This window comes from Pseudorasbora parva, chromosome 18 (genome assembly GCF_024679245.1).
Source record: "Pseudorasbora parva isolate DD20220531a chromosome 18, ASM2467924v1, whole genome shotgun sequence".
NCBI lineage: Eukaryota > Metazoa > Chordata > Actinopteri > Cypriniformes > Gobionidae > Pseudorasbora > Pseudorasbora parva.
In genome coordinates, this window is record NC_090189.1 from 40,242,229 (window position 1) to 40,264,977 (window position 22,749).

Genomic DNA, 22,749 nt, shown 5'->3' on the forward strand with positions numbered 1-22,749 from the left:
ATTTTGCAGAAGCCTGGTTTATACACAGTGCAGTGCGGGTGTGGCACCATGTAAAATTAGACATGGAAACAGTAGACCCCCATTTAAATGTTCCAAAATATCCAGAGTGTTTATGTTTCATGGACTCTTGTTTATTATTTTGAGAAGAGGTGAGCAGTAATAATGTATTCATTTGGGTGTATGCAGTGTCATAATAGAGCCAGACCGCTAGGGGGAGCTCTCGCTAAGGTCTGCGCGAACGTGAGTAACGGAAGAGTGCGTGCAGAAATGAATAGAGAAATGAGTGAATTGAGATGCTCCATTCATAATTGACGCTGTATATTATTCTATGTTTCAGGTAAGATAAATCCTCTGTAATACAAGTTAAAGAGTTCATGAACACTTTTCAGTGACGTTTTAATGTGTTTAGTAGTTCTTGAGTACAAAACAGTGTTTTGACTACCCGTGTATGTAACGCAAGTGTAATGGAGAATAATTGTCGTGAGTTAATGCAGAGAACAGAGATCGCTATACTGTGTACTGTTTATACTGTGAATTGATAGAAGAAAAGGTTGTAAAGAGAGTTAATTTGTTGCCTGTATAATGGATACACGAATCAGTGACTAGTAATGTGAGTTCAGTGAAGCACATGGAGTTTACTAATGTCCGCCATTTTGTGTAAAGTGCGTCATATTTTCGTAGTAGAGTTAACGTAAGCACAAATTAGTTTCTTTTCATGTGCATAGGACAGAAAGAGTCATAAAGTGTGGCACGTGAGAATATCATCATTATTTAGACATATTCAAAGCATGTAATCTATGCTTTAACTGGAAATGTACATACACTGAAAGGGTTTAACATACCAAAGGATTGTTTAAGAGTACAAAATAAGTTACATTTAGTTTCTTTTGTGTTTATTGAGCAAGTGAATGTTTATTGTGACACTGAGTATAAGACATGTTGACGGAAGAGTGCGTGCAGAAATGAATAGAGAAATGAGTGAATTGAGATGCTCCATTCATAATTGACGCTGTATATTATTCTATGTTTCAGACCATTCTTCAAATAAATGTGTTGCACTGGAAAGACGCCTGTTTCTTTGCAGACCTGTAACATATTTTGGCGAGCCAGCCAGGAGAGGTAGAGCAGCGTGACGAAGACTACCTCTTCATACAGAGACGAGCTTAGATATGGAGAACAGCCAGCACCTCTATGACCGTGTGAGCGCCGAACTCTGGCAGCTAGACGAGGACAATCTGCAAGAGGTTTGTCGATACTTGAAATGTGATGTGTCCTTAGGTAAGCCCAGACGGTGGCTCATCAAGACAATTGAAAGCATGTTGGACGAAATGCAGGAGAACGAGGGGGAAAGTGAGGTCATTCAGTGCTTAAAAGATCTACTGTCATTCATTAATGAGGTAAAACAAGGAACCACTGATGTGGAAGGGATTATTGAGAAACCAACTCAAGTAAGAGGGCTGGAAGAAAGGTATCTTAGCCCCTCACAAAAAGAGGAGGAAAGTTACTGTAAGGCTGAAAGGATAATAGACAGTCACAAGCCTTTTAAAAGTAACACAAGGCAGGATAAGAGGATTGAACAGTCTCAGAAATTGACTGAAGTGACTTTGAGAAGAGAATTCAAGATCTGGGGACAGATAGGAGAAAGTGGACAAAAAGAAAAATTGTCTTACCCTAGTCTAATTCGCCAGATGGAAGTGGGAGTAGAAAAGGGCCACTCTGAGACTGAAATAGTAGAGGCAGTGGTCAGGGCAGTCACTCCAGGGTTACCTCTGAGAGATATGTTGGAGATTAAGCGTGGTCTGACGCTCCAGTCACTATACACCATCTTAAAGGGCCACTATAAAATTGACAGCACAACTGCTCTGTACCACCAGCTCATAAACATATCCCAAGAACCCAGAGAGTCAGTTCAGAATTTTATCTTCAGAGCAATTGAATTGAAAGAGAAATTACTACGGAAAGCTGAGGACGGCGATGATGACCGTTATAGTAGAGATACCATCCAGCGTAAATTTCTGCGTTCAATTGAAACTGGACTAATAAGTGACTCTCTGAAGTTCCAGGTACAGCCCTATCTCAGCAACATCAGGATAACGGATGAGGAGCTAATTGAGGTGGTGAATGAGGCTGCGAAGCTGGATGGTGAGCGACAGGAGAAACTGAAAAGGCTCCATTCAGCTAAACCCCCCCGCATACATGAGTTCCATACCGAACCCCGATCCGAGAACTCACCTGCCCTGGGTGTGCAGCCGGTGAGAGATCCTGGTACTACAATGGCTGTCAAGACTGTAAAAGGAAAGGAATTTAAAGAATGCCATAAGGTCAGTAATGAGGTTCCAGACACTCAGAAGCTTATTGAGGAGTTGAGAGCTGAAATGAGACAGATGATGACAGCTGTAATGGAAGCAAATAAGACATTCTCACCCCGGTACAGAGAGGAACGACGGCGAGGTTGTAAGAAATGTAGGGAAGAGCAAGTAGACGAAACCTGTCAACACTGCTTCAAATGTGGACAAACAGGCCATTTCTCACGTGGATGCAGAGTACAGAGCTCACAGTCGGGAAACGACCATGGACTGCTGAGACGGGGCCATCAGTAGTCCTCCCTGAAGTGTCCCGATCCTCATCACCTATACTTGCTGGGGGGTGCATACAAAATGATCAGCCATCCCAGATGACCAGGTCAAATACTCCCACATTTAATTCAACCTCAGTAAAAGCCACTACCAACCTTTGTACTGTAAAATATCTCCCACCTCAACATGAATCACAGCTCATTAAACTGATTGGGAAACGCTGCTTGGTCAACTGCTGCTTGAATGGTCAGCCAATGGAGGCGCTGTGGGACACAGGGGCGCAAGCTAGCATCGTGAATGATGCTTGGCGACGACAACACCTCCCAGATACCATCATCCAACCCCTGGAAGAGCTGCTAGGAGAGGCAACCCTGACTGGCCTGGCGGCAAACAACACAGAGATTCCATTCATTGGATGGGTGGAGATAAATTTCCAGCTGGATGGAGGACCCTTACCAGCACCATTGTTAAAGGTACCCATGTTAGTGTCCAGTGATTCTACAGTGGCGGAGGACCCAATTATAGGGTACAATGTCATCGAGGAGATAGTGAAACGGATGGAAGGCACGCCAGGGCATCGAGAGAAGAAAATACTACATACGATGAGTTCTGCATTCTCGATCACGCATAGCGAGGCATACACACTAATGAAACTGATCCGTAGTAAGGAGCAAGAGGTAACGGTGGGGGTGGTGAAAATCGGGAGAAAGCGTGTCTACTTGCCTGCGAATCAGGTTATCACCGTCATGGTCCGTGCTCACGTTGGGTCTCAGTATCAGGGCCAAGAACTGCTCTTCTCACCCAGTGAAGAAAGCCCGGTTCAAGATGTAGAATTGAGTGAAGCTGTAGTGAAGATTCCTTCAAGGCACATCAAATATGTACCAATATCCATTGTCAATGCAGCAAAACATAACATCACCCTGCAGAGAAACCACATTTTGGGTCACTTACAGCCCGTGAAAACAGTTTATCCTGTGGCCGTCCAGCCCCCTGGACCAGACAATACCCCGGAAGAGAGAGCCCAAAATGGTAAGCCAACCCCTGTAAAGACCACTGAGAAGTCAAGAGGCCAATCACGTCCGTCTGCCTGGGATCCCCCTGTGAATCTGGACCATCTCACAAAAGCCCAGCAGGACGCTGTGAGAAAAGTATTGAGGGATGAGTGTCAGGCTTTTGCATACAACGACGATGACATTGGTTGCATTCCATCCTTGAAGATGCACATCACACTTCATGACAAAAGGCCTGTGCAGAAAACTTATATGTCTGTCCCAAAGCCCTTGCATGAGGAGGTCAAGGAGTACTTGCAAGATTTGTTGAACAAAGGCTGGGTGACTCCTTCCCGGTCGGCATACTCGTCTCCAGTAGTCTGTGTGAGAAAAAAAGACGGCAGTCTTCGGTTATGCTGTGACTACCGGGAGCTAAATCAGAAGTCAGTGCCTGATCGCCACCCAATCCCTAGGATACAAGACATGCTGGATGCACTGAGTGGACGCACTTGGTTTTCGGTTTTAGACCAAGGGAAGGCCTACCATCAGGGCTTCCTGGATGAGGAGAGTCAGCCTCTGTCAGCATTTATAACTCCATGGGGGCTGTATCAATGGACACGCATTCCATTTGGGTTGAAGTCGGCTCCCGCCGAGTTTCAAAGAAGTATGGAGAGTTGCTTGTTAGGCCTTAGGGACACAATATGTCAACCTTACTTAGATGACAACTTGGTCCATAGCAACAGTTTCGAGGATCATTTGGCCCATGTGCGTTTGGTGCTACGGCGCTACCAAGAGCATGGTGTAAAGCTCACCCCGAAAAAATGTGAGCTGTTTAAAAATAAAGTAAGGTTCCTGGGGAAGATGGTATCCAGTGAAGGATATACGATGGACCCAGCGGAGATTGCACCAGTCCAGGCCTTGAAAGAGAAGACGCCTTTTACCGTGGGTGATCTAAGAAAGATGTTGGGGTTCCTGTCCTACTACCGTTCTTATATCCCCAACTTTTCACGCATCGCCCAGCCACTGTACCAGCTACTGACAGCGAGAGAAAATGGTTCAGGTGAATCAGGAATGGTGTCGAGGAAAGCAAAACCCACCTGGAAGAGGAAAGAAGGTCATTTGATGTCACGAACGCCCATTGATTGGACGCAAACCCATCAGTCGATACTTAACAACCTCATCGACCACCTAGCAAAACCTCCAATCCTGGGTTTTCCAGATTTCACTCAGTCCTTTGTGCTACACTGCGATGCATCTCAGGAAGGGTTAGGTGCAGTATTGTATCAACGGCAGAATGGGAAGATGGTAGTAATAGCTTATGGATCCAGAACACTGAGTGCCCCAGAGAAAAATTACCACATGCATTCTGGTAAGCTTGAATTTCTGGCATTGAAGTGGGCTGTGTGTGAACGTTTTCGCCATTACTTGTACTATGCACCATCCTTTGTTGTCTACACAGATAACAATCCTCTGACCTATGTGCTTACCACCGCCAAACTGAACGCCACCGGGCACAGATGGGTTGCGCAGCTTGCAGACTTTAACTTTTCCATAAAATATCGACCGGGGAAAAGTAATGCTGACGCAGATGGTCTGTCACGCATGCCGCTGGACATCGACAAGTTTATGGAGCAGTGCACAGAACAGATGCAACCAGAAGTCCTTAAATCGTCAGTGGAAGGGGTGGTAGTGGAGTGTGAGCATCCCTCACAAGGGACAGGGTGGATCCATTTGAGTGCTTTGAGTCTCGTGAGAGAGAGCCACCATGGTGGCTTGGGTCCACCTATGACCCCAGCCCAGATTCGAGAAGCTCAAGAGAATGACGGTATTCTTCGGGAAGTCCTTAGACACATGGAGAAGGGTCTACGGCCAAGTAGGGAGGCAGTGAAAGCAGAACATCCTGATGTGGCAATGCTGTTAAAACAATGGTCCAAACTTTGTGTTGGTGAAGATGGGGTACTGTATAGGAAAACTAGGAGAAGAGAACAGTTGCTCCTACCTAAGTCTTACCACCCCCTGATTCTCACTGAACTACACCAAAAGATGGGTCACCTGGGTGTGGAGAGGACCCTTTGCCTTATCCGAGAGCGCTTTTACTGGCCTAGAATGCAGAAAGATGTTGAGCACTTTGTCACCAGGGTATGTGAGTGTCTGAAAAAGAAACAGCCCGTCAGGCAAACTCGAGCACCTTTAACCACAATTCACACCACATATCCATTCGAAATGGTCTCAATAGACTTCCTCCACTTGGAGACCTGCAAGCAAGGGTTTGAATACATTCTCGTAGTGATGGATCACTTCACTAGATTCGCCCAGGCTTATGCAACCAAAGACAAGTCTGCTAAGACAGTCGCAGAGAAGCTTTTCAATGACTTTGTTTTGAAATTTGGTTTCCCCGGTAAAATCCACCATGACCTGGGGAAAGAATTCGACAACAAATTGATGAAAAAGCTGAAAGATCTCTGTGGAATCCGCGGGTCACACACAACACCCTACCATCCACAAGGCAACGGACAAGTGGAGCGATTCAATCGCACTTTATTGTCCATGCTCCGTACACTTGCGGATGAGGAGAAAGCTGACTGGAAGAATTCCTTGGCCAAGGTGGTTCATGCCTATAATTGTACGAGGAGTGAAGCCACAGGATTCTCCCCGTACTACTTGTTGTATGGCAGGTCCCCTCGCTTGCCAATTGACATACTTTTCAACCTGAAGTCTGACGAAGTTTTCGGCACTTACCAGGACTATGTGTCTCGTTGGAAAGAAAGGATGAGTGAGGCGTACCAAATTGCATCAAAGACTGCTTCAAAAGTAGCAGCCCGTGGGAAAGCTCACTATGATCAGAAGACTCAGGGGAGAGATCTTCAGCCTGGTGACCGGGTCCTGATCCGTAATTTGACGCCTAGGGGAGGCCCAGGAAAGATACGGTCATACTGGGAAGATGAGGTGCATGTAGTTAAGGAGAGGAAACATGCTGAGAGTCCTGTTTATGAGGTGAGACCTGAAAGCGGGAAGGGGAAAAGCCGTGTCATTCACCGAAACCTTCTTCTGCCATGTGATTTTCTACCCCTGGAAATAGGGAAACCTGAGCGACTTCACTCACAAAACACTCGGAACATGCCGAAAGGGGAGAAAATAAACAGAGAAAGAGAGAGACAGTATCCCGTGAGTTCTGAGAGTGACTCAGAGGAGGAGTATGTACTGACCTGTCAGTGGAAAGAGCAGGATCGCAGGCCTCTCAACCCAAGAGCACCACCTTTCAAGCCTCAAGATGGAGCCCCTCGGAGCGAAGAGGATTTGCCCCTTCAGAGCGAAGAGGATTTGCCCCTTCAGAGCGAAGAGGATTTGCCCCTTCAAAATGGTGCGGTAGGAGAGGATTTGCCTCTTAACCGTGAAAATAATGCGGGTCACAGCCCAAATAATGACACTGACATTGACAGTGACAATGCTGGGTCAGACAGTGAGGGTGGGATGGACCCTTCAGAATCTCTGAGTCGTTACCCAAAGAGACAGAGACAGAAATCAGTTGTGTTCACTTATGAGACGTTAGGCCAACCATCTCTGGTTCAAAGGGACTGCTCGGTAGAACTAAAACAGTTACCTGCCTCTAATGCTAATTTTTGGAGACCTTGGAGCGTTATGGAGAGTTGTTAAAGACTCCTGGTGTGAAACTGGTAAATATGTTTCAAGTTAGTTGAAATGTCGGGAGACATTTGATTTTGTGGGGGAGAGTGTGGCACCATGTAAAATTAGACATGGAAACAGTAGACCCCCATTTAAATGTTCCAAAATATCCAGAGTGTTTATGTTTCATGGACTCTTGTTTATTATTTTGAGAAGAGGTGAGCAGTAATAATGTATTCATTTGGGTGTATGCAGTGTCATAATAGAGCCAGACCGCTAGGGGGAGCTCTCGCTAAGGTCTGCGCGAACGTGAGTAACGGAAGAGTGCGTGCAGAAATGAATAGAGAAATGAGTGAATTGAGATGCTCCATTCATAATTGACGCTGTATATTATTCTATGTTTCAGGTAAGATAAATCCTCTGTAATACAAGTTAAAGAGTTCATGAACACTTTTCAGTGACGTTTTAATGTGTTTAGTAGTTCTTGAGTACAAAACAGTGTTTTGACTACCCGTGTATGTAACGCAAGTGTAATGGAGAATAATTGTCGTGAGTTAATGCAGAGAACAGAGATCGCTATACTGTGTACTGTTTATACTGTGAATTGATAGAAGAAAAGGTTGTAAAGAGAGTTAATTTGTTGCCTGTATAATGGATACACGAATCAGTGACTAGTAATGTGAGTTCAGTGAAGCACATGGAGTTTACTAATGTCCGCCATTTTGTGTAAAGTGCGTCATATTTTCGTAGTAGAGTTAACGTAAGCACAAATTAGTTTCTTTTCATGTGCATAGGACAGAAAGAGTCATAAAGTGTGGCACGTGAGAATATCATCATTATTTAGACATATTCAAAGCATGTAATCTATGCTTTAACTGGAAATGTACATACACTGAAAGGGTTTAACATACCAAAGGATTGTTTAAGAGTACAAAATAAGTTACATTTAGTTTCTTTTGTGTTTATTGAGCAAGTGAATGTTTATTGTGACACTGAGTATAAGACATGTTGACGGAAGAGTGCGTGCAGAAATGAATAGAGAAATGAGTGAATTGAGATGCTCCATTCATAATTGACGCTGTATATTATTCTATGTTTCAGACCATTCTTCAAATAAATGTGTTGCACTGGAAAGACGCCTGTTTCTTTGCAGACCTGTAACACGGGCTCGGCAGAAGTGTGCATTGAGGGTGCATATCGACCTCAAAGGGGGTGTTTGCGGCATCCACACAACCGAAAGTGGTCATGAAGTGTGCCATTTGGGACAGGGCCTAAATAGGGAACCCACAAGGCAAGAAATGAGGGAGGACAGGTGGAGCAAATTGATCAATGATCAGATAACAAGAAGAGTGGGGTCAAAACAGTAGACAGGAGAGCACATGGTACAAGGAACACATTACAAGCCATGTGCTCTCACCAAACGAGACAAACACAAGCACATGGCCAGCAATGACAAACACAAGCCATGTGCTCAAACAAAACAAGACAGACATGTGACAACCTTTAAGAGCTATGCATGACGTAAAGTTCTTTATTTTTATTTGAAATAAAATGCTACCTTTTTTATTTTCTACCAACCAATGATAATGCTGAAAACGCTCAGACAGCCTATGATTGAACACAACTTCTATACACATCTGATTGATAAACTGCACACTTTTAATGTTAGGCTTATTTCAGCATGGAGAGTCGGCATGAAAAGTTGCAATCATCTTTTCTTCACTATTGTGACGTATATATCCAAGTGAAACGATGTCTTGAACAAGAAAAAATATAAGGATGGGTGTGAATTTGAGCATCAGGAATTGTTTGGGTTGTTGGATCACTGTCATTTTCTAATTGGTAAAACCAGGCCTAAAACAATACAATAACCTATATTATAGTATAAAAACATATAATTAATAAATTCTCATAAATACAACCCTTTGTATGAACAGCATTTTTTTAACAACATGGCAAAGCATTCTTTAAAACAGGTATTATGGTTTATTTATTATTTTCATATTAACAGACTTACTTTTAATTTGTTTTGCAAGAGGCTTAAGCAGCTCCAGCCAAACCTATGACAAAAATTTATACAAATTACTTCAGGTCAAATAATATTAACAGCAAAATCTGGATCTGGTATATAATATACACTACAGTACATTGCCTAAAGTTTTGGGACGCCTGCCTTTACATGCACAAGAGCTTTAATGCCATCCCATTCCTAATCCGTAGGGTTTAATATAGAGTCGGCCCACCCGTTGCAGCTCTAGCAGCTTCAGCTCTTCTGGGAAGGCTTTCCTCAAGGTTTAGGAGTGTTTTTATGAGGATTTAAGACCATTCTTCTAGAAGCTCATGTGTGAGGTTGGACGAGAAGGCCTGGCTCTCAGTCTCTGCTCTAATTCATCCCAAAGCTGTTCTATCGGGTTGAGCTCAGGACTCTGTGCAGGCCAGTCAAGTTCCTCCACACCAAACTCCTCATCCATGTCTTAAAGTACTGATGTGTTTTGCACTGGAGCGTGGTCGTTTTGGAACAGGAAGGGGCCGTCCCCAAACTGTTCCCACAAAGTTTAGAGCATGAAATTGTCTTGTTATGTTGAAGCATTAAAAGTTAATTTCACTGGAACTAAAGGGCCAAGGCCATACCCTGAAGAACAACCCCCCACCATAATCACCCCTCCACCAAACTTTGCACTTGGCGCAATGCAGTCAGCCAAGTCCTGTTCTCCCAGCAACCGCCAAACCCAGACTCGTTCATGGGATTGCCAGACTGAAGCGTGATTGGTCACTCAGAGAACACGTCTCTCTGCTCTAGAGTCCAGTGGCAGCTGCTTTACTCCACTGCATCCCACGCTTTGCATTGCACTTTTTCATTCCCATTCCAATAAACCCATTCCATGAAGCTCTCTACGCTGTTCTTGAGCTCATCTGAAGGACACAGAAGTTTGGTGGTCTGTAGCTATTGACTCTGCAGAAAGTTGGCGACTTATGCGCACTGTGACCCTCAGCATGAGCTGACCCCACTTTTACGTGGCCTACCACTTTGTGACTGAGTTTTTGCTGTTGTTTCACTGTCCACTTTGTTATAGTCCCACTAACATTCGAGCGTGGAATATTTAGTTGCACAGATGGCAACCTATCACGGTCCCACGCTTGAGTTCACTGAGCTCCTGAGAGCGACCCATTCTTTCATTAATGTGTGTAGAAGCTTCTGCATGCCTAGTGCTTGATTTATAGACCTTTGTCCATGGAAGTGATTGAACACCTGAATTCAAAGATTTGGATGGGTGTCCCAATACTTTTGGCAATTATAAATAGTTTTTTAGTGTCTCATTAAGAAATAATCCAGAAATGCATAGCTATCAAAAATAAGCACTTACATAACTGCCACAATGATGTTGAAATTCAAGCCCAAAGTACTCCTTTTCCACTAGTTTGAGGTGCGCACAGACAGCGTTGAAGAAATCCTTTCCCAGCACCTTTTGCTAAACAACAATAATTGAAAATTGCGTTTATATCGAAAGACAAACATAACAGCCATAATACAAGCATTATGGACTAATATCCATGATATCAGCCAACGTTAAATGAGAGTTTAGAAAAATAACACCAATAACAACTGTGAAATGTTAATATTGTTATTCAAAATCTTGTGATCTGGCCTCTGAATGCACATTTGTGAGATGTATTGTATGTTGCATTTCTGTGAGGATTTATATTACAGGATGAGGGGCAAAACCTTTTGGTTAGACACTCAAGCGTGCACAGAAAAATTGGGATGCTGACATACATTTGCACTCGCAAACCCTTGAGCCAAACTGTCCTGGAATTCGGGACAACTCAAAAGAAAGACACACACACACAAACACCCCCACACACATGCACACACTTTTGTGACTTATTGTCCTATGTCCCGCTCAAAAGATGCAATAAATGCCCCTCAGCATATGGCATGAAATAAGAAATAGTAATGGAGTTAAAAGCTGCGTGCTTTTTCAAAATGCGCAGAAAATGACTTTAAATAACTCTGATAAAGACAGGATCACCTCACCTCCATTTCAAAAACATGCTCACTGTCATCCAGAAAGACGACCGGAAGAGCAAACAAACTGTCTTTCCGTGTCTTCCGTGTGTTTTCCGAGTGGAAGAGATCAGGTTGTTTTCTTCTGCAGCTCATGCTCATGTCGCCCTGATCAACGGACACCCTAAAAATTAATTTCACATTGTTCAGAGAACAATCTGTAAAATGGATTTAGTTTCAAGGCATGCACCTGGTGAACGTTCAGTAATAAGTCATTAGCCTTTCAGATTTACAGATTAGTTGCATTAAACTGTTAAGCATGTCATTAAGAATAATGCAATTACCAAAAGTTATTAAAAAAATAACTGGACAATAGTAACAGCTAAACTTTGAACCCGATGTTACACCACACTACTGTGAAATATGATAAGGCATTCAAGTCATCAAATTAGTCAGAGATTTATTGTATAATGAAAAGGCAGACATTTAGTTTTGCATCCTTAGACAGGCGTTACAGGATAAAGAATGCAATGAAGAGCACTTGATGAGTACCCTGGATATGTGTGGTCTTTATACAGTCAGACATTTGATATCTCTAGTGCATGCTCAGTTTTAATAGGCTATGTCATAGCAAAAAGCAATACTTACGTTTTTCTGACGCCATGATATGATTTTGAGCCGATGTCCTCTGTAACATGGACAGCAGCACCACGTCCTTTGAGCAGAGCAGCACAAATACACGCTGTGACAGATTCATCCAGCGCCTCCTCCTGAGAGACAAACCATCAGTCCATCATACGAGGCTTTTTTAAGGTTATTGTGTATCTTAAAGAAGAGTTTTCTGTAACACTTAAAGCCTCTATGTATAATGCATTGTAAAGCTATTCATAATGTATCGTAGCCTAATGCATTATAGCTTTTCATAAGTAATAATAACCAAAGATAAAATGCATGATACTATTTCCAGAGTCCTTGTTACATCTCAAATTGGTTGTTTGTTGTCTTTTAATGCATTATACTTTCTGTAGTTGTGGCAAGCAGAGAGGCGAGGGACTGTGTTAATGTCGAGTGTTAATGAGCACCAGCTGCGCACCACACAGGTCTCTTCTCACGGAGGAGTGACGACAGTGAAGGACGAGAGAGGACCAGGCCTGGAGTTTGAGTTGTGTTCTGTTTACGTTTTATTTTGTGTGTGCGGGGAGTCGTCCATGAGGGGCTGCCTTCGTTGCTTTCGTTTTGTTTATTTATTTTGATTAAAGTCTTTTAAACTTTCACCGGTTCCCGCCTCCTTCCTTCTCATATCCCCAAACTTTACTACAGTATTATAATGTATTATAAATGGGGTGACCGTCATGGCCTCCATTTCAGAGTCTCGTCCCATCATGGCCGCCATTTCAGAGTCTCGTCCCATCATGGCCGCCATTTCAGAGTCTCGTCCCATCATGGTCGCCATTTCAGAGTCTCGTCCTGTCATGGTCGCCATTTCAGAGTCTCGTCCCATCATGGCCGCCATTTCAGAGTCTCGTCCCATCATGGTCGCCATTCCAGAGTCTCGTCCTGTCATGGTCGCCATTTCAGAGTCTCGTCCCATCATGGTCGCCATTTCAGAGTCTCGTCCTGTCATGGCCGCCATTTCAGAGTCTCGTCCCATCATGGTCGCCATTTCAGAGTCTTGTCCCGTAATGGTCCCCATTTCAGAGTCTCGTACCATCACGGTCGCCATTCCAGAGTCTCGTCCTGTAATGGTTGCCATTTCAGAGTCTCGTTCGGTAATGGTCGCCATTTCAGAGTCTCGTCCCGTAATGGTCGCCATTCCAGAGTCTCGTCCTGTCATGGTCGCCATTTCAGAGTCTCGTCCTGTCATGGTCGCCATTTCAGAGTCTCGTCCCATCATGGTCGCCATTTCAGAGTCTCGTCCTGTCATGGCCGCCATTTCAGAGTCTCGTCCCATCATGGTCGCCATTTCAGAGTCTCGTCCTGTCATGGTCGCCATTTCAGAGTCTCGTCCCATCATGGTCGCCATTCCAGAGTCTCGTCCCGTAATGGTCCCCATTTCAGAGTCTCGTCCCATCACGGTCGCCATTCCAGAGTCTCGTCCTGTAATGGTTGCCATTTCAGAGTCTCGTTCGGTAATGGTCGCCATTTCAGAGTCTCGTCCCGTAATGGTCGCCATTTCAGAGTCTCGTCCCATCACGGTCGCCATTCCAGAGTCTCGTCCCGTCATGGCCGCCATTTCAGAGTCTCATCCCGTCATGGCCGCCATTTCAGAGTCTCGTCCTGTCATGGTCGCCATTTCAGAGTCTCGTCCCATCATGGTCGCCATTTCAGAGTCTAGTCCCATCATGGTCGCCATTCCAGAGTCTCGTCCCATAATGGTCGCCATTTCAGAGTCTCGTCCCATCACGGTCGCCATTCCAGAGTCTCGTCCTGTAATGGTTGCCATTTCAGAGTCTCGTTCGGTAATGGTCGCCATTTCAGAGTCTCGTCCCGTAATGGTCGCCATTCCAGAGTCTCGTCCCGTAATGGTTGCCATTTTAGAGTCTCGTCCAGTCATGGCCGCCATTTCAGAGTCTCGTCCTGTCTTGGTCGCCATTCCAGAGTCTCTTCCCATCATGGTCGCCATTTCAGAGTCTCGTCCCGTAATGGTCGCCATTCCAGAGTCTTGTCCCATCATGGCAGCCATTTCAGAGTCTTGTCCCATCATGGCCACCTTTTCAGAGTCTCGTCCCGTAATGGTCACCATTCCAGAGTCTCGTCCCGTAATGGTCACCATTCCAGAGTCTCGTCCCGTAATGGTCACCATTCCAGAGTCTCGTCCCGTAATGGTTGCCATTTTAGAGTCTCGTCCAGTCATGGCCGCCATTTCAGAGTCTCGTCCTGTCTTGGTCGCCATTCCAGAGTCTCGTCCCATCATGGTCGCCATTCCAGAGTCTCGTCCCGTAATGGTTGCCATTTTAGAGTCTCGTCCAGTCATGGCCGCCATTTCAGAGTCTCGTCCTGTCTTGGTCGCCATTCCAGAGTCTCTTCCCATCATGGTCGCCATTCCAGAGTCTCGTCCCGTAATGGTCGCCATTCCAGAGTCTTGTCCCATCATGGCAGCCATTTCAGAGTCTTGTCCCATCATGGCCACCTTTTCAGAGTCTCGTCCTGTCATGGCCACTATTCCAGAGTCTTGTCCCATCATGGCCGTCATTTCAGAGTCTTGTCCTGTCATGGCCGTCATTTCAGAGTCTTGTCCCGTCATGGCCGTCATTTCAGAGTCTCGTCCTGTCATAGCCACTATTCCAGAGTCTTGTCCCATCATGGCCGTCATTTCAGAGTCTTGTTCTATAATGGCCAACTGACCAGCATCCAGTGATAGCTCAAGCCCCTGACTATCGTCCAATGATGGCTCCAGCCCCTGAACCCGCTCCAGAATCTGTTCCAATCAACAACCCCATAGCTCCTCCCAATATATTTTTTTTTGGGGGGGGTGCTATATATCCTTGGCCATAGTGGCCAAGTCAAGGGTCAAGGCTAAGGAGACCAATCCGCCCTGGTCCCCTAAGCAGCCCGCACCTCCCTGATCACCAGTACCACCCTGGAGGGTTCTTAGCCTACCGACACCACTCAGGTTACCTGACAAGACTCAAGGGCGCCCTCCCTCCCACCTGATATATTTGTTTAGCTATTTATTTCATTCATCTCCCTCTTTCTGGTGTACCTTTATATTGTGTGACATAGTCCAGTAAAGGCATGTTTAGGGCGGATCTATGTATGAGTGCCGCAGGCATTATTTCCGCCTCTATGGAAAAGCGGCTAAAGAAGACTTAAAGGCTCTGTCGTTTTAAAGAATAGCACAACGGCGAGCACGTCGAAGAACGGACAATGCGCACGCGCAGTCAGCTGAGGCTCGCGCTACGGGGCCAAACTAGTATAAAACTATTTTTATACAGTCTATGGTATAAACAAGGCTTAATGGGTGAAGATGGCAGAAGAAGACTGTACATTCATGAGATTGACGTATGCGCATTACTTTTTGTAAGGAGATAAGGAAAAGAACGTAGGCTAATAGTCAGATGCAACCTTTGTCTAAAACCGAAATAACTATCAACGTCGCAAAATAGCACATAAAAAACAAAACAAAAAAACATCTCTTGCACTTTTTGCATGAGGTTTTTGTGTTGCGAACCTCTTGAATTCAAAGAGAATAAAATAATGAAAACCATAAGAAAAGAACAAATGTGCATCTTGTCATGGCATTAGAGTTTACACACAGTTCTGTTGTGTCTATGAACAGACCTGCAGATATTGCCAGATAATCACTTTACCTCTACCTGCTACATCTTATCGCCTTCTACTTGATGTGAAATGCTCTGTCTGTAGTAGCCTAAACTTTGTAATTTTAGAAAATTAAGTTCTACATTTGTAGTTATTTTGGTGAAAGTAACTCAAAAGTAATACAGGAGTAAAGTAATGATTCTGAGACAGTAATATTGTAATGTAAAGAATTACTTTTAAATAGCAGTAACAAATAATCCAATGTATTACAGTTTGGAAGTAACTTGCAAAACACTTGTTATCTCCAAGTTCCTGTTCTCCAAATCTCCTCTGACCTTCTCCTCATGTGTGTGTTACTTACCACCTTTTTCTCCGACGTCTACTCAAGGTGTGCGCTCTATTGCCCACTCAGAAGTCCATGATCTCCTCCTCATCTGCAAAGACAGTAAATTTACCATCTTATATCTCCATTAAACTATGCTATTGACAACTCACTCACCTGCTTCTGTTGTTTCTGCTGTGCTGCAATAAAATAAACTGTTCCTTACACCAATCAGGTAATATTGCATATTGTCCCCTTTAGCTGCCAAACCAGCCCGGACCCGTCAAGGCATGGACTCCACTGTCAATGAAGGTGTGCTGTGATATCTGCTACCAAGATGTACTCTTCCAGAGTGAGGAAGAGAGCGGGTAAAATCATCACAGACTCCACTCACCCCGGACACCTCTTGTTTGAACTGTTACCGTCAGGACGGCGACTCCGATCACTGGCCACTAGAACATCTAGGCATAGGAACAGTTTCTTCCCACAGGCCATTTCCCTCTTGAACAGTTAGCAGCAAATTCTTTAAGTCCTGTAAGTTGTGAGGTGGGGCCTTCATGGATCGGACTTGTTTGTTCAGCACATCCCACAGATGTAAGAGAAGGGAAATTTGGAGGCCAAGTCAACGCCTCAAACTTGTTGTTGTGCTGAACCAGCAAACCATTCCTGAAGCATTTGTGCTTTGTGTCAGGAGCATTATCCTGCTGGAAGAGCCACAGCCACCAGAATACCGTTTCCATGAAAGGCTGAACATGGTCTCAGCAATGCTTAGGTAGGTGGAGCGTGTCAAAGTAACATCCACATGGATGGAGGACCCAAGGTTTCCCAGCAGAACATTACCCAAAGCATCACACTGCCTCCGCCGGCTCGCCTTCTTCCCATAGTGCATCCTGGGGCCATGTGTTCCCCAGGTAAGCCACACACACACACACCCGGCCATTCACGTGATGTAAAAGAAAACCTGATTCCTCAGACCAGGCCACCTTCTTCCATTGCTCCGTGGTCCAGTTCTGATGCTCACGTGCCACTGTTGGTGCTTTCGGTGGGGTCAGGGGTCAGCATGGGCACACTGACTGGTCAGCGGCTATGCCGCCCCATACGCAACAAACTGAGCTGCTCTGTGTATTCTGACAGCTTTCTATCAGAACCAGCATTAACTTCTGGAGCAGTTTGAGCTCCAGTAGCTCGTCTGTTTGATCGGACCACACGGGCCAGCCTTCGCTCCCCACGTGCATCAATGAGCCTTGGCCGCCCATGACCCTGTGGCCGGTTCTCCACTGTTCCTCTTGGAGCACTTTTGATAGAGACTGACCACTGCAGACCGGGAACAGCCCACAAGAGCTGCAGTTTTGGCTCAGTTCTCAAATGATTTTTTTATTTCCCAAAACATTAAGTTCAGATCTCTGAACAATTTGCTTCTTTTTCTCATCAGATTGGAATTTCTTATTGATTTGAGCAAATTGCAAATGCTTTGGCACATGTGTGCAAAGAGTACATACGACTGTCTGCAGTTTGGACAACAAATAATTGCATATGGCTTGTTGATCAAAACTGATGACTCGATTCTCACTGTTTACTTCAGAACTTCTCAGACATTTTTTATTGTGTAAGCCATCACATTCAAAACGATCTATTCAATTATCATAATTAGTATAGATGAGTGTATATTCTAAAATATATCTAACATTGACATTATTTGTAATGTCTGCTAAATTGGCACATGACCTCTAATTGCATTCGCAATCTAATCGCAAATTACCTCTAATATGAATCAACCATTTAACCATTTACGTAACCAATCAACTTTGGCAGTATATATATATATGTAGATTGCCCACAGCACAATCACTGCTGTAGAAGTTTTTGAGAATAGAGGACGTTCACAACCCTGAACTGCAGCAACATGCTCGTGGAAGAGCAATTGGAAGGCGTGTAAGAATACGTGGTGGTGGTAGAGGAAGAAATAATCGAGGAAGAGGTGGAAATAGAAGAGTCAGAGTCTCTGATGAAATCAGAGCCACACTTGTGGATCATGTCATAAATCATGGTTTTACAATGGAAGAGGCTGGTCGAAGAGTACAGCCTAATGTAAACAGGTCCACAGTGTCATCAATTGTGCAAACCTTTCGTAGGGAAAACAGGTAAATATGTGTTTTTTTTACAGTATAAACAACAATATTGTAAAGGTAAATGCAAGTCTGTTTGTTTATTCTATAGAACTGCACGACAACCTTGTGCTGGTGGCAGAGCAGCAGTAGTTAACCAACTGAAAGAACAAGAAATTTGCAACATGGTCGCCAGCTGAGGAAATTCCTGAGCTGTACCACCTGCGCCAGCTGAGGAAATTCCTGTGCTGTACCACCTGCGCCAGCTGAGGAAATTCCTGTGCTGTACCACCTGCGCCAGCTGAGGAAATTCCTGTGCTGTACCACCTGCGCCAGCTGAGGAAATTCCTGTGCTGTACCACCTGCGCCAGCTGAGGAAATTCCTGAGCTGTACCACCTGCGCCAGCTGAGGAAATTCCTGAGCTGTACCACCTGCGCCAGCTGAGGAAATTCCTGTGCTGTACCACCTGCGCCAGCTGAGGAAATTCCTGAGCTGTACCACCTGCGCCAGCTGAGGAAATTCCTGAGCTGTACCACCTGCGCCAGCTGAGGAAATTCCTGTGCTGTACCACCTGCGCCAGCTGAGGAACTTCCTGAGCTGTACCACCTGCGCCAGCTGAGGAAATTCCTGTGCTGTACCACCTGCGCCAGCTGAGGAAATTCCTGTGCTGTACCACCTGCGCCAGCTGAGGAAATTCCTGTGCTGTACCACCTGCGCCAGCTGAGGAAATTCCTGTGCTGTACCACCTGCGCCAGCTGAGGAAATTCCTGTGCTGTACCACCTGCGCCAGCTGAGGAACTTCCTGAGCTGTACCACCTGCGCCAGCTGAGGAAATTCCTGCGCTGTTCCACCTGCGCCAGCTGAGGAAATTCCGGGTCTCACCAGCTATCCTGAAAACTTTCTATTCAGGGGCGATAGAAAGTTTACTGACTCAGTGCATCACAGCGTGGTATGGTAACAGCACCAGTCACGACTGCAAAGCCCTGCAAAGAGTGGTGCGCTTGTCCGAGCGCATCTCAGGGTCAGCTCTCCCGTCTCTGCAGGACATCTACATCAAACGATGCAGAGGCAGAGCTACAAAAATCATCAAGGACATTAATCACCCGGCCAACCCCCACTTCACCCGGCTGCCTTCTGGTAAGCGCTTCCGTAGCCTGATGGCCAAAACTGAGAGACTCAGGAGGAGTTTCTTCCCACAGGCCATCAGACTCCTGAATGCTGTCACTTAACAACATGTGACTTCACCTCACTTCAGTATTAACAAACTCACATACTGATATTGCACTGCACTTTATTCTTGTGTTCATGTAACTACTCATTATAATGCTGTTTGCACATTACACTCCTGCACTTCTGTTATCCACATATTTATTTTTATAGTCTCCAGTTTACTTTATCTCACTTATTTTATTCCACATCTCTTATTTCTTTTATTGATTTATTCATAATTCTACATATGTATATATATAGCACCTTTATCCTATTCCTATTTTATAATTTATTGTGCATTTTTTTGTTAATTGTTATTTGCTGTCCATGGAGCGGACCTGTTTACATTTCACTGCCGGTTGTATTCTGTATAACTGTGTATGTGACAAATAAAACTCTTGAACTTGAACTTGGTCATAGCCAACAATTCCATCAGGCTAAGAGAGATCCAAAGTGCAATCATATATGACAATAATGTCTTTGCAAATATAAATTCTATCAGCATTTCCACCATAGACAGAGTTTTAAAAAACATCAGATGACTATGAAACAGCTCTATAAGGTGCCATTTGAGAGGAACAGTGACTACGTTTACATGGACAGCAGTAATCTAATTATTGACCTTATTCTAAATAAGACAATATTCTGATTAAGGTGTTTACATGAGTTGCTTTTAGAGTACTCCGTTCATGTTCCCGTTTTACATGTGATAGAACATAGATCGATTATGGCACGTCATTACGTCCCCATGCCACGCTATGTTCTCCAACATCCAATCATAGCGTGACTTTGGCAGGTCTGTTAATTTTATGGGCTCAGTAAACCCGCTAACTTCACCTGCGGGTGTCGCTGTTGGACAGTGTTACTTTACATTAAGAAGTATAACAAAACATGCGTTTTTATAATGTTTTATATCTACATTTACGTTGATTTATTTTTGTAATATGTATTGCCTCTTTATTTATTTTATTTTTGAAGAGACACTGCCCCTCTTTCCTCCTTATTGACAGCCTACATTTAGAATAATAGCTTTGATTAATTATGAAAAAGGTTTAAAAATCATGACTCTTTGGATTGTTTTTCCTGCCGTCGAGCCACAGGCGTTCACTGAATGACCCATCTGGTTTGCGATTACAGATACAAACTTATTGTATTTTACTTTTACAATGAGCATAATAATTACAACAAAAATAAAAATAGAGAGAGAGGACGCAGTGTTCACAATGAACAGTCAAGTAAAACACACACCGCCCATAGCAACGACGTTTATGGCAACGACTTTTCAGACTGACAGATCCGTAAAAGATAAACGCGACTTTTCCACTATTTGTTACTGTTTTGTACACGTTGTTATATTAAGTATAATTCCAATTATGTTTTATTGGCCACAATATTATCGATGATTGTTGAAAGGGGCACTTTTGATTAATTTTCAAAAAGGGCAGAGGCTCAAACCCACAAAGCCTCCCCTCTACACTCCCCGTAACGGTATGTGTCCTGTCACAAAATGCGGTGAAATCTCCGACATGACATTAATAGTTAGATTAAGGTGTGTACATGTCTCTGATAATGCGACTAAAATAGGCATACTCCACATGTCTTAATCCGATTTATGTTTAGTTAGATTATGACTTTAATCAGATTAAGGTAATTAGAAATCGCTATACATGGTAGCCTCTTAATCAGAGTATTGTCTTAATCAGATTAATATCGGAGTATTGTTGTCCATGTAAACGTAGTCACTGAAAGAGTCAAGGCGTTGCGGTACCAGTATGTCCAGGTAAACCATTGGTGTGCACTTAGTGAGTTTCCCTGTTTTTCTAAGATGCCTGTATTACTTTACTGTAAGTTTCAGAAACCCATAAGAAAATACATTTACTGTTAAAACATTTTCTGTGTTTCTTCATAGAGAATCATGGAGTTAGAAGAAGTACATGAAACGACCCACATTCTTGTTTTTGGTTGACGAGGCTGGGTTTAATCCATCTGAAGTCCAGAGACAAGGTCACAATCTCATTGGACACCGAGCCACAATTGACCACCAGGCCAACGTGGGGCCAATATTACATTGTGTGCTGCCATTTCAGAGAACGGTGTGAGCACACATACTCCACACATTGGGCCCTATAATACCCAACTTCTCCTGGCCTTCCAAAATCCACTTTACAGAGACCTGATTCCAGAACAAGAAAGAGGTTTAGTTAGACCACATTTGCCTAATTATGTTGTTGTCTGGGATAATGTCAGCTTCCACCGAACCAACAGTGTTAGGGACTGGTTTGCTGCACATGAAAGGATAACAGTGGGATTCCTTCCACCATACTCTCATTCCTAAATCCAATAGAAGAGTTTTTTCAGCATGGAGGTGGAAAGTGTATGATCATAGACCACAAAATCAGATGTCTTTGTTGGATGCCATGAATGCTGCATGTGAGGACATCACAGCTGACCATTGCAGGGGATGGGTGCGGCATTCAAGGAGATTTTTTCCACGGTGTGTGGCAATGGAAAACATCAGATGTGATGTTGATGAAAATCTTTGGCCTGACCAACGTGAGCGACAAGATGTCCACCAAGATTTTTTTTTTCTCATGAATGTCATTTGTTGTTTGTGCATTTGTGGTAATACACAAATTTGAAATTTAAAGTGAAATATTGTTACTCTTGTCAGTTTTTCTCAATTGTTTACACACAAATTCTGGTACTTGAGACACAATGGCCACAACATGTAACTCATTCACCGACCGCCTGAACCAATTCTGCTAAACTACAAGCACAGTTCCTGCTTTACACTCAAATTGCAGATCTAAAGCACACTTTTTTCAAAACACTACACACACTTCTCTGCTTTTGGCACAATTTTACTGTAACTGTATACAGTAAATTACAATGTACATTGTTTTTGCAGATTTTTATTATTATTATTATTGAGTATAAAAACAATATTCTCAAATATTTTACAGCACACTTATGTTTTTGCTGTCTGTAGTAAGTGTAACACTGAACTAAAGAAAGGCCTCAGTCATTATGATGAATGGAGAAGTGTTTTCCTTTGAGCACATCAGTGTTCAGCTGGCTCTTCTAAATGTCTACTTATGATGGTTTGTGTGTGTCTTTTGAAACAAAATCCCATTTTGAGAAGAAATAACATTGTTTTGGATGTAAAGTTTCATGTTGCAGGAGATTTGAGGGGTTTTACCCATTGTGTGTGTTTTTTGGATTTGTGTGTAGAGTTCTGAGAATATGAGGCATGCTTTCAGAAAATGTGTGAAAAACTGTAACATGTACAGTAAATACACTTGTATTGTGTATGAAGTACACACATAAACACTGTTAAAATACAAATGTTCATAGACTTTTTTTTCCCCCTACATGCTATTGACTTTTCTCAACAAATATGAGATTTTTGTTTAAACCTTTAATTTTCATGGTTGAATGTTGTGGTGAAAAAAACAACTAAACATTTTGACCAGTGTGGGTCACACCATGACAAAAATACTTTAGATTTTGGTGGCCTTGGCCAAATTATTGACCCAATAACAAGGTTTTTGAGGCATGAATTAAATGTTTTGGGTGAGTAACTACATTTTGCAGACATGCTATAAAGTTTTGAAGTTCCTGCAAACAGGTGTGACATTTGCACTCACAGTTTAAAGA

General features: G+C 43.7%; 3 protein-coding genes across 4 annotated transcripts in view; 1 reads left to right on the forward strand and 2 right to left on the reverse strand.

Moving 5' to 3' along the window:
- frmd7 (FERM domain containing 7) overlaps positions 1 to 11,954 on the reverse strand; it is a 37,958-nt gene extending 26,004 nt beyond the window's left edge. Inside the window, exons 1-4 of the mRNA XM_067423844.1 lie at positions 11,844 to 11,954; positions 11,226 to 11,379; positions 10,555 to 10,659; positions 9,207 to 9,249 (exon numbers count right to left, since the gene is read on the reverse strand). Of these exons, the coding sequence (XP_067279945.1) occupies positions 9,207 to 9,249; positions 10,555 to 10,659; positions 11,226 to 11,357 (280 nt within the window). The 5' untranslated portion in view covers positions 11,358 to 11,379; positions 11,844 to 11,954. The remainder of the gene's footprint in view (positions 1 to 9,206; positions 9,250 to 10,554; positions 10,660 to 11,225; positions 11,380 to 11,843) is intronic.
- Positions 84 to 8,342, forward strand: LOC137046426 (uncharacterized). Of its 2 annotated transcripts, none has more exons than XR_010898960.1 (2): positions 84 to 1,244; positions 8,291 to 8,342. XR_010898960.1 is itself a non-coding variant. In XM_067423636.1 (2 exons), exons 1-2 carry the CDS (start codon positions 1,170 to 1,172, stop codon positions 2,598 to 2,600), a joined length of 618 nt encoding a protein of 205 aa, XP_067279737.1. In that variant the 5' UTR covers positions 84 to 1,169; the 3' UTR covers positions 2,601 to 4,054. The 2 variants fall into 2 exon arrangements, 1 of the variants encoding a protein (XP_067279737.1); XM_067423636.1 differs by lacking the exon at positions 8,291 to 8,342 and adding an exon at positions 2,058 to 4,054.
- LOC137046051 (putative per-hexamer repeat protein 5) lies at positions 11,840 to 13,428 on the reverse strand. Its single transcript, XM_067423104.1, has 2 exons — positions 12,544 to 13,428; positions 11,840 to 11,965 (listed from the first exon to the last, which is right to left on the reverse strand). Exons 1-2 carry the CDS (start codon positions 13,426 to 13,428, stop codon positions 11,840 to 11,842), a joined length of 1,011 nt encoding a protein of 336 aa, XP_067279205.1.
- Positions 13,429 to 22,749: the final 9,321 nt, after the last annotated feature.

Bases quoted from the DNA above. Each gene is read 5' to 3' on its own strand.
- LOC137046051 (XM_067423104.1), bottom strand. From the start codon at position 13,428: ATGGCGGCCATGACGGGACGAGACTCTGGAATGGCGACCGTGATGGGA. The intron at 11,966-12,543 runs GTCACCCCATTT...TTTGTCTCTCAG, and splicing joins CTGAAATGGAGGCCATGACG to GAGGAGGCGCTGGATGAATC.
- LOC137046426 (XM_067423636.1), top strand. From the start codon at position 1,170: ATGGAGAACAGCCAGCACCTCTATGACCGTGTGAGCGCCGAACTCTGG. The intron at 1,245-2,057 runs GTTTGTCGATAC...GACTCTCTGAAG, and splicing joins ACGAGGACAATCTGCAAGAG to TTCCAGGTACAGCCCTATCT.